Raw genomic sequence first — 13,549 nt, 5'->3', positions numbered from 1 at the left:
GACCATAGTGGTCTCTCAGTACTCAATAGACAGGTCACCTTCATGGTTCATGATAAAGGACTGTTGAAAAAAATTCCAACACTTGACAAGTGATTAGATCGTCTGTTTATTGTGTCCTGTGCGAAACATTGTCCTGGTTTCCAGTGGGATATAGTTTAACGTGGTAACAGAAATATGCATCAATCACACATCAACATATACAATAGTATTCTCTGAATAATAGCCACTGTCCATGGAAAACAACTCTGGATGAGCTGAATGTTGGAGCTTACAAAGGTAACTCAAATAACCGACTGAATTGCAAGCATACATAACACAAAACTTGTTGTAAATGTGAACAGCAGAGATGACTCTAAAGAGCAACACTACATATTGCAACGTCCACTTCAAAGACATTCAGTTGTCCACCGAGTCAAATCTGAGCCTAGTATCCAGAGTGTATCGCAAGCACACCAGTATGGCAATGTAGTAAACAGCTACTTTTGTAAGCCGCTTTGAACAAGAGCATTACAGTATAAAAAAAAGAGTATAGGTGATGTAAATATAATGTAATGCAGGCAATATAATGCTGTGTGACAACTGAGCCATTGCAATGACAAAATAACCAGGATGGATACCATTGCAATTAGTAAGCAAGACGGGAAAGAAATAACTACAGGTATGTGAAGTTACTGAAAGGATTTTGTCATTTGAAAGGAGGATTTGACAAACCAATGTCAAGGTTTCTCTAAAGACTGGCATCTAATTACTGTATAAAAATAGCTGCCATGGCTAGGGAGGTCCAATGCCACCCTAAAATCTATCTATAAATGGAAACAAGTACAGCGTCTGATACCAACTTGCTTATTTTATAATGTAGTGCAGTCAAATAGCCATACCATCAAAACAAACTGGCTTCCTTACGGGCCAGACAGCACCCACATGAGGGTGGTTATGCATCCTGAATTACAAACGTTCCTAACATTTTGGAATTAAATAACAAATATCTATTAATTTCATCAGTCATTTGTGCAAATATCAAATGACGCTGATTCTAATGAAGCTTCATCAGACCATGTCAAAAATGCAAATACTTTCCATTCTATTTAAAAAGGTCATACCATCATACATATCAATACTAGTCAGAACAAACAGGACTCGTTCACTCAAAAACCTTAGGAGTGTTTGGCTAATCTTGCATGGAATAGACGACGTTTGCGCTCACTTCCCAGGATCTACCCCCAGAGTGCTGCCGACTTTAAAGCCCCAACTTGGCACAGGTCGTACTGGCCATAGCTATCTGAAATCAAAGCTCCCCAAAGTGACTTTGGCTGCTTTTAGAGATAAACCTCTTAATTTTATCACCGCCAGCCCACACTACCAGCTTATCTACAGCTGACCTCGGAGCAATGCCTTCAAGTGTGTGCTAAAGAAACAAATCAGATTATGAATGTGAAAACAATGCTAATTAATTTTTCTTTAAATATCAAACCCGAGCTCTAAATGAAATCGAGATGTACAATTTACAACTCCTGAGAAATGACATAGAAAAGAGTTTAATTTCAAACACCGTCAGTAGGAGGTCTCACATGATCTGTGTTAAAGTAATGTGCCACCTGTATCAAGCACTATTCATATAAACTAATTTTTCCCGTTTCTTCTCCGCACTCTTTGATCAAAGCTGGTTGATTTGGTTGTGTCCTCCCTCTTGGTAGTTTTAGAACGGGAAGACAAAATTGTTGGCAGGTCCCATTAAGGGTAAGAGTGGGACCGGTATAGCTTTCCTTCAAAGGCTCACTAGCACCTTTGAAGTTTATTGGTTAAAGAGAGATAATCAAATCAGTCACCAGCCATTCAAGTTTGTAAAAAAGCAAGTAACCCGTTTATTGTAAACCTATGAAGTTTAACTAGAACAGGCTTGACATTATTATAATTTTTTTTTTTTTTTTTTTTCCAACAAATATCTCAAAAACACTCGCACACAAAAGGAGCAATCTAGTTCTGCAGGGCACACCTTCATCGGTTACATGGGCAAACTCAGCTGCTGATTCACTACCAATTAAATTTACTCACAACAGCAACATGCACTTAAAAAAAGGGGGCTTAACTTCAGGGGGATTTTAAGTGTTTCAAAAATAAGGGGTTTACGCGAACAATACTGATAACTATGAAAAGGGAAAAATAATTTACATTTCATAAAAATGACAGTACAGCATAAAATGCACAACCCTGAAATTCTTGCAAAGCATTACACCCCCCCCCCCTCCCCCCCACAAAACACCCATAGTGAACATTGTGGGACCGGATGACTCGTTGGATAAAAGGGGTGGGGTTTTCTTTTAAAACAAAATAACAACAAAAAAAAAAAAGCAAAAACATCCCAATAAAATGTACAAAAATAAAACGGAAAGGTGAAACCATTCTGCTCTGGAGGGAGAGAGGGATAAAGGGGAGAAGAGATGGAGGGAGAGAGAGAAGCCCGGACTCTCCTCCTGACAGTTGTGGAATGAGTGTCCCTCCTTTGTTTATGGGTTCTACTGAATTTAAAAGCCGACTTATAAAATGAAAGGAAAAGGGGGATATAAAGAGAAAGGAATAAATGGAGAGATGAAGAGCAAGGAGGGAATCTCCATGGGTGAGTGGGTAGACTTCTACTGAAGCAACCAGTCCAACAGAGAAAGCCCTCAGTAATATCCAGGCTGGTACTGCTGGCTCCATGGCTTTTGATTCCAAAACTAGAACACAAAAGCGGGCAGGAGGAGATTAAAAATCACCAGCAGGGGAAGACACACACACACACACACACACACACACACACACACACACACACACACACACACACACACACACATTTTCACCAACAGCTGGCTCAGCATGTAATGTAAATGTAATGTTATAGGTGCTTCTGATGCCCAGGGCTCCATTTCCCAATGTATAGCTGTGCCAAGACAATAATAACTAAGCCTGCTCATTTTAAATGTGAATTGAGAAATTATATTGGTATATGGAACATTCTACAAGACCTAAACCTACATCACCATACACACACACACACACAAACAAACTTACCCCTTGCTGCCAGCTCTGGTTGAAGGCCTGGGCTTTGTTCATGCCAAAGTTGCCGCCATTCTTGTTGCCACGAGGCTGATGCTGATGCTGATGTTGAGGCTGATGCTGATGCTGGTGCTGGTGCTGATGCTGATGCTGGTTGCCTCCCCTTCCCCGGAACTTTAGGCACAAGCAGAAGGAAATTAGAGATAAGCCCTGCACCCTCAGACTTAATTGACATCACCTGGTAAGCGACTGAGTGCAAGAGGCTGCAACAGCTCAAAATGGTATATAGAAGTCATTCCCCCCCCCCCCCTTCTTTTTTTAAAGCTTCCGGGCTTCACCGGGTGACCCTGTGTTTCACGTCACAACCCTATGAACTATGCGTATTTCCCTCAGGCAACGTCTGCAGAAATGTAGACTTATGGGAAGTGTGCATAAAGGGCTCAAAGTGTCTGAGAACCTTTATGCACGTGACGATTTGTGTCCACATAACTTGATCTATCCATTTAAGCATTCTGTGCAACACTGCTTGAATACCTGCCTCCAATCGATCAAATCTTTTTTCAGAAATTCAGAATTTCTTTCACTCCTTCCACACCCTTTGGCCTTACCTGGTTGTAGTTTCCTCCTCTGTTGGGTCCGCCTCCACCCCGGCTCATGCTGCCACCACCACCTCCTCCTCCACCACCTCCTCCTCCTCCTCCTCGGTTCATTGGGCCGCCGTGATGCATGGGTCTGCCCCTGCTGCCTCCCATTTTGTTCCTAATGGGTCCTCCGCCACCACGACTGGACATGCCACCGCCGCCGCCACCACCACCACCACCACTCCGGTTGAAGTTGCCACGGTTGTTGAAGCCCCCGCGGAAGACTGGGGGTGGCAAGAAGCCTCTAGGTGGGCGAGAGTAGCCGCCGCCACCACCACGAGGTCCTGGCACTGCACAGGCAAACAGGCGAGCAGTTAGTATTTGACCATCATGCAGATTGAAGGCATCAGTATGGTTCAATGGGGGACATTGTGGAAAATATGGTGGATCTAAAGTAAATGATTAGTTAGGCAGCATATAGTGCAACGGGTCAAAATGCAAAAACAGCACCAGGTTTATCTTTATCTTAATGAATAGGTTCAAGCATGATTAAAACGTTGGCCATTTCATGGTCCCAGGCCTATATCTAGTCCAACACTATATACACACACACTCACTTCCTCGGAAGTTGCCTCGGTTTTGGAAACTGCCTCTGCCACCGCCTCCGCCTCCTCGTTGGCCTCCGGGTCCGCCACCTCCGCGGTTCTTCCCTGTCCGGTTGCGTGGCTGGCCCCCCTTCTTGGGAGAGGTGGCTCCAGGGTTAGCCTTCTTCTCTGGGGGCAGTGTGGTCTTGCTCTCCTCCTTGTACAGCTCAAGCACCTTGGTGGCCTCCTCCTTCTCCAGCTCCACGTAAGTCACCTCAGTGAAGCAATCGCCCACCTCCGGCAGGGCATACAGTCCTAAGATGGGAAAGGGAGAGGAGAGGAGAGGAAGTAGGGCGTCGGTGGGCGGGGAATAGAACAGACCGATGAAAAACAAGTCTTGGCCACCAATCCCAGGGCAGAGAAGTTAACAGTAAAATTTCAAAAATTCAGTGTCTCAGCGTCTGGGGCCTACCCTTCATCTTGAGCACGGCGTGTTCGGGCACGTCTTTGCCGTCCGTCTCTGCCTTCTTCTGGGTCCTCTCTTTATAGGTCTCGTCTGTGGGGCACACTACTACCGCCTTGCGCTGGTAGCCTGCGAACAGGCACATCTTCCTCCTCTGGGCAGGGGCAGACACATTTGTCTGGAGGAAAGAGAGACCGTTACACAAACGCTGAAACCAAAACCCGCTGCCAGCACTGGCTCGGTTTAACAGAACTAAATGAGCCATTATGACACAAATGCTCAGTCTTGCCTAAAATGGAGCCTGCCTGCCTGCCTCCACCTGCTGCTCTAGCCAAGACTCATTATGGTTTTTTTTTTGTACTGTAGGAGTACAATATTCTCTACTGACAATATCCACAGCTGATTGTACTTCTATTGGGTGGATCACTCAGCAAAACAGATAAGTGATGCATAACTGAATTGTGTATGACAAAAAACTAACTAAAAAAAATTGTCAGTATTGTTTTCAATGACACATTTCAGATGGACACATTAAATAAGTACATATGGTTGATTGGATTCTGTGGAATTTGTATAAAAAGAAAAAAAAGGCGGCTTTGCTCAAAATTCGAGCTGAAGGTAGAGCTAGAGCTAGAGCAACCCTTGGGCCTCCTCACCTGGTCCAAGATATAGTTCCTCTTCTTGCGGGCAGCGATTTCAATGAATTTGCCCAGGAAGAGAGGGGCACGCTGGGAGATGGCTGTGAGCTTTGTAACGTCTTTATTCTGGCGTTTCAGACTGCCAATCTAAACCAGTGAAAACAAAGGATTGATTTGCATGATACTTTGCACACTTTTCTGCAAGTGACATAAAAATCGAATATTGCTATCATTTAAAAAAAGGATCCCCTCACTGGATGCACACACTTCTATGGGCGTAATAAAATATCGATACAGTTAAGAATCACGATATTATGTTTTGTGAAACTGTATTGATTCTCAAAAACACTGTATTGACTTTCAATGAATAGTTTACAAGCAAAGATTTGTGGCAGAATTGCTTAGAGTATTGCATATTTTGAATCCTAACTCCTGTATCTTGATGCACACCATATCGCTAGACTCTTGCCAATACACCCTTCCCTTATATCGAAATGCAATGAAATCCATTATGAATGATACTTTACCATCATCTTCTCCAGGATGGTGTTGGTGCCCAGCAGGTTGTATTTGCCAGGGTTTTCCTCCATGTGCTTCTTCACCCACACGGTCTTGCCTGATCCAGGGAGGCCCACCATCATGATCACCTTCACGACAAGAGAAGAAACCACTTAAGATTTAGCATTTCAACCCAGATTCAGGACCCAAAAAGCACAGTGCCACGTGCAATGAGGTCTGAAACACCGAGATGACTAGCAACTCAAGGTGGTTTATATATATATATATATATATATATATATATGAGCTCAATGATGCGTTTATGGGTTACTATGGATACCTCGCAGTCGCTCTTGCTTGCTGGTCCCTTGGGTGCACGGACCCGGTCGTCGAGGGCCACCTGCTGCAGGAAGGAGAACCCCTCGGGCTCGGGGAAGTAGGGCGCCTCCAGCTGGCCAAAGTTGAATTCCACGGCACAGTTGTGGCACATCACGTGTGGGAAAAGGGTCTGGCCGGCCAGAGCCTCCTTGCTGACCTTGAAGGCCACACCCAGGTCTTGGCCGTTCTTGGAGAAGGAGAGCTCCACTTCATCACCATCAAAGTTCTAAAATAAAACAAACAAACAAAGAAAGAAAGGAGGAACAAAACAATAGTTAACAATATGCATAAAGGATTAGTCAACAACCTAGTCGATATGCTTATCATAGCTGAATATCCATGGGATTATGGCTGACACAGCATTCAGGGAGCAGGAGGTAATGAACGTTTAAGGTGGTAATGTGGCTATGACACAAAGCGCATTATTTCCTCCTCGACCTCAAAGTGCACTTATACCATGGTTGCTGCACTTAAATTGTGTTCATTTGCTGACAATTTCCATCAAAACTGTCGTTACTAGTTCTAAATGGATGGTTGCCCAGTCATTAGTTCCATACCTCTCATTGCCAAGCTAGCATGTCTCAGCATTTTTTAGCACAAATGTAGTGTAACGGTACTACTAGCCACTTCAGACACCATGTTGCTACACTCTGTACTTCCATAGGACCACTAATTTCTAACATCACAATGCAATAGTTAATTTACTATTCACAACAAACAAATTGATAGGCAAGTGTAATACAATAAAAAAAAAATTACTTAAAATGTTCCTTTGCAGGAGATCAGGGCACAGCTTTTTTTTATGTCTATGGCATCACCCTTTGATTCAGTCAGATGTTAATCACACATTTACTAATGATTAGGATCTGTGGCATAGAAACGTTCAGAGAAATTCAACTCATCATCTTCTACACTGCCTCGATAAGACAAAGGGACAAACACAGATCCTTACGATGAAGCAGCCAACAACATCATTCTCATCGAAGGTTTCACCATAGTCCTCAGTCTCGCAGTTAGTGGTCTTCTTGGCCTTGCCGGAGTAGGCGAAAGAGTGTTCTTCCTCGCCTGGGAGAACCAATAGGGATTGTCAGTTATTTCCCCCCCTTAAAATACTACCATGGCTGATATCAGTACAGAAAAACAAGAGAGCAGCTTGCACAATAATCATTGAAGTGTTGCAAGCTGATCTGATGTTAACAGAGTTGCTTTAAACATTGTGTAGTTTTCCCCCTTCCCTGTAGCATTTGGAACAGTTCCTAATCAATCTTAATCTTACACATTAAAAGATTTCAATGTTGCTTAAATGCCTGACGACCTTGATCACACAAATTGGGGCGATCAACTATAAACTCTTACAGAGCAACTGATATATCTGGCCACCATCCGTAGAAGTCAGCTGCTTTTTGGATTAGTGTTATTCATCAATGGCCACTAGGGGGTGTTTCGCCACTCTTCAAATTTCACTCACCCAACAGAAGGCTGCCATTGGCCAGAGACCAGCCCACCTGCACCTCATGGATATCAAGGTTTTTGCTGGAGATGTGTTTCACTGGGATCTTCTCAATGACCTTACAGAGACAAACCACATACAACATAGTAAAAAATAAGGATGTTTCTGCAAAAGTACAGAATTTCATGGAGGAAACAAGAAACTTAAAGGAACCTAACATCTCAACATCTCCAATTATCTAAATCTCAAGGATAACATTAACCTAACAGTCAATTAAAATGGGTCAAAACATTGAAAGTTATGTGTATTTTAGTCAGGGAACGTTAAAAAAATGCATCAAATGACAACAAAGACAATAGATTGACCAACTCAGGTCACCTTCATTTCAAATCCACCCTTGCCCTTGGCCACGCCGTAGGAGGCCCTTCCACCTGCCCACAGGTAAGCAAAGCTCTCCATGGTGAGGGAGGAGGCGCTGTAACGATCCCGGGACACCTTGAAGTGCAGGTCACAGTTGTCTGGATAAAGCACAAAAGAAATGAGATTCAGCGCACACAAACCAAGAGCGTGGTAAACATTACACTCTGAACCAATACGAACACAACTACATTCCATATAATGGCTAAGATGACTTTTTCTTGGTACTATATATAGCAAATAGGATTTGTTGTAAATTAGCCAAAGAATGTCGACATCATCATAACACTCAAAAATACCTACATTAAATGTACTTCAAAATGGTGACCGTTGCACCACAGATCAAACAAACGGCATTGAGTATTAAATTCTTCTAACTGCGCTCATTTCTTCCTACTAGGACTTCTAGAACTTTTGCCAAATAGGTGCACAACACCTGTTAAGCTTTAGCTTCTGCTATGAACAGGTGCTTCCTTGGGCCTCACCTACACCCTCACATCACCCAGTTCCTGAGGTGATAAACCTCCAGCGCATTATCACAAGGCTGTGGCATGTCAAAAGGGCTAATCCTAGCTAGCTGGCCAATTCATTAACACATTTTGACCAATTTGCTTGAGTGGGGCAGAGGACATGATTTAAGCCACAGTTTATCATTTAGAATAGAATATGGGTGTGCTAGAGCAATGTTTCCTTTTTTCCTCCCATGTGCTTCAGGATGAGGTATTTTTGACAATGCAATTAGATGTAGTTAGATGGCAGACATATCACCATTTGTAACACAGACAATGAAACAGCCACCATCAGGAGAGGTGGTAACTGAAAGCAAGTTTAAATTCTAGACAGCTGTCCAATGTTAGACACACACACAAGCATGCCTTTGCCACAGAAAAGCCTTTCACAGCTAAAGAATGTAAGTTTTGCAAGAATCCCCCTTATATCCAGAAAGAATAATTACGCAATAAAGGGTACATTCTTTCAGTGCTTGAGCTGCCTTGGAAGTGAACCTTCCACCCAAAGAACTCTATGCTCTTTTAACAAACCGTGGTGTCTAGTCACCGTTTCTGCCTCACTTTGTTTTTTTTCTCCCTCGATACCTACGACATGCTCACTCACACCACTTACGTGTGTCCAGACAGACGAGTGTGTCATCAAACTCTTCATCCTCTTCTTCCAGTGGGGGCAGGGGGGACTTGGCCCTGCAAAAGGAGATAGGAATGGCCAATCAGAATGAGAAGGGGGGGGGGGGGGGGTCACTGGGAGGGGCAAGAGGGCAGTGGCAGATTGACCCCGCCCAGAGGGAGGAGGCTGCACACAGGGCTGGAGGATAAAGAGTAGGGAGGCAGGCCAAGATTTAAAAATTGGGCATGTTTGCTTGAATCATCTCCATCAGAACATGGAAGTGTGTGAAATGCAGACGGCTCACAGTAATGATGCCATTGCTTACCAGATCCAGACTGTGTAAACCTTCAAAAAAACTAAAAAGGGCATAGTAATATGCACTATAAGGGAGAGAAAAAAATTATACAAAAAACAAACAGATGGCATCTCTCAAATCCTTCGGGGGCGTTGGCCTTTGACACCAGCTGGTCCGGCTGGTTCCCTAAAGGTCTTGAGGATATATTTAACTACCCGCAAGGCGTTCTTTCCGGGAAAGGTCAGTGCCCAAATGGAAGCATCCGAAGCTAGAAACGGACATGGGCTCATGGGTGGCCAACTTACCCACGGAGCAAGTGGCAGAGTGCTCTACCGAGTCAGATACGACAAATGCACAGCCTGTATGAGACTGCAGTGTCACAGGTCAACCACGTTAAAGGGGTTGTGTTTAGCTTTTTAAAAAATCGGGTGACGTGTTATGAGTGTGCAGCCGACAGGCCTCTACTGCAGCATGTTCTGTTTATTAAATCAGCACATAAACATGTACAGAGAGGGCCTGCTACGCATGTTTTTTTGGCAAAACACACAAGGCACGTAATTAGACGGGCCTGAAAACAAACAAGTTTTTACTGACTCGTTCTACTTCGAGCACATGATGATACCTGTAGCCTGTGTCAATTTCACACCCTGAAATCTACCAGCATATTAATCTGGAAGTATGCATGTATTGGATTCATGATGAGGGGCAGTTCAGAGAAGGATTCATTGGCTTACTTACCTTTTATTGGCCATACAACATGTAATGGGAGAGTATCCTCTATACACAATGCAGCTTAAACAGAATGTAATCAAAGCTAGCGAAGCACAGGCAATACTTCAGATTGAGCAGGGCTACAATATCCAGAGATTATGCCTTGCTATACAGTGAACTGGCATATGGTTATCAGATCAAGGGAGTCTAGGAATAGTAGTTCAGTGAATGACAGAGGAAATTAGGTTAAAACATTGTAAATTATATGTACATGACTTGAAAATGCAAAACAAGGAATCTGTCGGGAAGGAAGGAAGTACTTTGTTAAACCATACAAACCATACATGTACATCATTAAAAAAAACCGTTGAGAGAACACTGGATGCGCTATCCACTTACTCCATTCCCACCCCATCAACACACTCGCACGGACTAATTCCCCAAAACATGCGCCCTACGACATGACTCGGTAATACAGTGTACACTCCCAGACCCTCCCAGCCCTTGCGTTCCCAACTCCAGCTGCCGCCCTATTGTCATTCTCTGAGCGAGTGGAAGGGGTATGTTCTGCGTCACCATATGCACATACCATAAAGGTCTGCCAAAAATAATGCATGAGGAACAATAACAATTACTGACGCATTCAACTGCGTACAAATCTAACATGTGCAAGCTTTTTTTTGTCTGTCAAGTCATACTCTGGATGGTACATCAGGGTAAGGGTTATTTCAAGCCAGGGATGAGCCTCAAACATGTTTCCATTTAACTCTTGTTGAGGTAGAATATATGGAAGTAAAGACAAGGTTTTTCAAAATGTCTTTTTTTTTTTTTTTTTAAAGCGATGACGCTTAGTGCCAACGCGTTAATATATTTTGGCGCTTCAAGGATACCGAAGGCCATCGTTCCCATCCTTACCGGCTGTATTTGCTTTCTTCAATAAATTCAAAGTAGCCCCTTCCATGTTCCTCTCGGCGTCTCTTAACACCCTTCTTATTCTTCTGATCAGCATTGGTGTCTTTGTCCGCATCCCCTTTGGAAATAAAACAAAGAGTAATGAGGTGCTCCACCGTGTTGGACCCTAACGTTAGGGTGGCCCACACGACTACAAAGCCAGTGCTCAGACTCAACCTGAAGTTAAAACGAGTCGACCACTTCTGATCAGATATTATTTTTCAACACATATAACATTGCCTTCAGTTAGGCAGCATAACTAACGTAAAGTAGGTTACTTTGTTCAACCAAATACATGAAAGTTAGCTCGAAAGCTAACTCAAGGCCGGTTCTGATAATTTTAGGAAACTGTTCATTTAAGAAATGTCCTTCGGGAACTGGGTTCAAGGAATGACTAACGTCACAGTCTTCACACATATCCTGGTTAAATTAGCCACCGGGCAGATACCTAGGAAACTAACGTTATATGAAAGTTACTTTAATTTTACAGATGCTGCGAAATAAACTAACGTTAACTTGTATTAGGAGCAAAACTCGAACATGCACCATTACACACGCGATGAAACTGAGATTGCTTGCTTGCACCTCGCAACGTTTAAAGCAGACCATCCAAATTCAGAAGACCAACAAAACAAAGGGCACACTTAAATTGGGGTAGCGTTGGCACAACATCGGTCTAGTTAGCTAACGTTAGCATTCATGTACTAGTAACGTTATCCTCTTCCATTGGCTAACATTATCTAGCCTAGCCAATCTTCTGAGCGTCGACCACCCTTATCAAAAACGTACGTTAGCTAGTGACTAATCTCTTGGGGCACACGAACACTCGCTAGAATAATCCACAAAGTCGGTCCAGTTAGCTAAATATAACATCTGAATTAATCAATTATGTTTACTAGCTACGCTTAGATTGCCCATAGCTAGCTAGCTAACTACACCATTCAAAAACGAAAGACAACGTTGAGTTGCTAGCTAGCAAGCCGAACCTGGACTAGTCAGTTAGCCTGTGACCTCGTTAGCTAGCAGACCTCGACAACAATAGCTAAAGCTAATCAGCAACCGCTACTGCTATCGAATACCTACTGTAGTCACAAATATCAGAGTTCAACCTTCTACCAGTGGAGACACGCCGCTCAGCATAAACAAAGTCAATTTACCACTCGTTAACCTAAATTGGGCGGACTAACATTAGCCTCAAGTGCCATGAATCGACCAACTCCATACAAACCAGACGCAACAGAAACACGTGATCCAAGCGTTACAGCAAACATTTTAAATGGAAACTCACCCTCTGCCGACTGAGATTCCGGCTCACCATCTTCCTCGTCGATTTTATCCACATCCTCGTCGTCCTCCTTCAGTATCGCATCGTCCTCTTCACCGAGGTCGTCGTCGTCGTCGCCATCGCCCTCCTCTGCACCACCCATGTCAAAATCTTCTTGGTCACCGAGGTCCTCAGATTCAGCCGCTGTTGTTTCGTCCGCCTCTACACCATCCTCATCTCCTTGCTCCTCTTCGGCTTCTTTGCCCTTAGAGATCACATCGTCCTCATCCTCCTTCACTTCTTCTAGCAAACTCTCCTCACCGTTTCCACCATCCGCCCCGTTTTCTTCGGTATCCTGCTCTACGGAGGCGTCTTGAGCCAGGGCCTCTTCATCCAATGCGGCCTGTAGCCGGTCCATTAGCTCGGCCTTCAGCCCCTTGTCTGAAAGCTGACGCTTTTTTAGTTCGTCTTTCAGCTCGTTTACTTTCAGTTTCTTTACATTTAGCGAACTCATGGTTCCGTTTTGAATCTAACAATATCTCTCCCAAATAAAATCCAACACTGATTCTTTAAACTACAAGAAACTGGTCTGTGCACGAACAACTCTGATTACATGAAAGAAGGCCGCCTTATTTTTCTGCTGCGCCAAACGGCTCCAACTGCGCACGTCTCTCTTCAACCGGCACAGACAACGCACGGCGTCGTGGTCATATACCAACCCTGTTTGTGGCTATGGGGAGGGGCTATGTTTAGCGCCCATTACCGTAGTTAGTCCTGTAGAGGCGCAAAATACTCGCTGTAATTAATGTTTCTCTAATTATCAGCCATTAGTGGCATCGACTGCGTGATATATTTAAATGTTCAATGTGGCAAATGCAATTCTCTAAAATAGTACTAGGACATTTATTAATAGAGCTCTGACATTACTTCTCATTTATGCCGTGAGGATGAAGTGATATTTGCAAGGTAGCCTACGTTTCCCAATATGTTCAAGCAAATTAATTACGCCTGCGGCACCCTAACCATCATCACCCAGCAAGTTTACACCAATGACTATACAGTCCATGGTTACACACAGACTAAACCTGATTTCTTGAAATCACTGCAGGTCTCACCCAGTAGACAGTGTATCATTCCTAGAGACAGAAAAGTCGAGGTGCACAGCCT

At 43.7% G+C, this 13,549-nt stretch overlaps 1 protein-coding gene across 1 annotated transcript; it reads right to left on the bottom strand.

Moving 5' to 3' along the window:
* Positions 1-93: 93 nt before the first annotated feature.
* On the bottom strand, positions 94-13,094 carry hnrnpub (heterogeneous nuclear ribonucleoprotein Ub). Its single transcript, XM_012820980.3, has 14 exons — positions 12,407-13,094; positions 11,083-11,197; positions 9,165-9,238; positions 8,004-8,143; positions 7,644-7,743; positions 7,128-7,240; positions 6,138-6,401; positions 5,827-5,946; positions 5,318-5,446; positions 4,671-4,839; positions 4,232-4,513; positions 3,642-3,964; positions 3,049-3,207; positions 94-2,714 (listed from the first exon to the last, which is right to left on the bottom strand). The coding sequence occupies exons 1-14, from the start codon at positions 12,894-12,896 to the stop codon at positions 2,664-2,666; spliced, it is 2,529 nt and encodes an 842-aa protein (XP_012676434.2). The 5' UTR covers positions 12,897-13,094; the 3' UTR covers positions 94-2,663.
* Between the last annotated feature and the right edge of the window lie 455 nt (positions 13,095-13,549).

Source organism: Clupea harengus, chromosome 15 (assembly GCF_900700415.2).
Source record: "Clupea harengus chromosome 15, Ch_v2.0.2, whole genome shotgun sequence".
Taxonomy (NCBI): Eukaryota; Metazoa; Chordata; class Actinopteri; order Clupeiformes; family Clupeidae; genus Clupea; species Clupea harengus.
The sequence above is the reverse complement of the archived record's forward strand: the minus strand, read 5'-3'. Positions and strand labels throughout refer to the sequence as shown.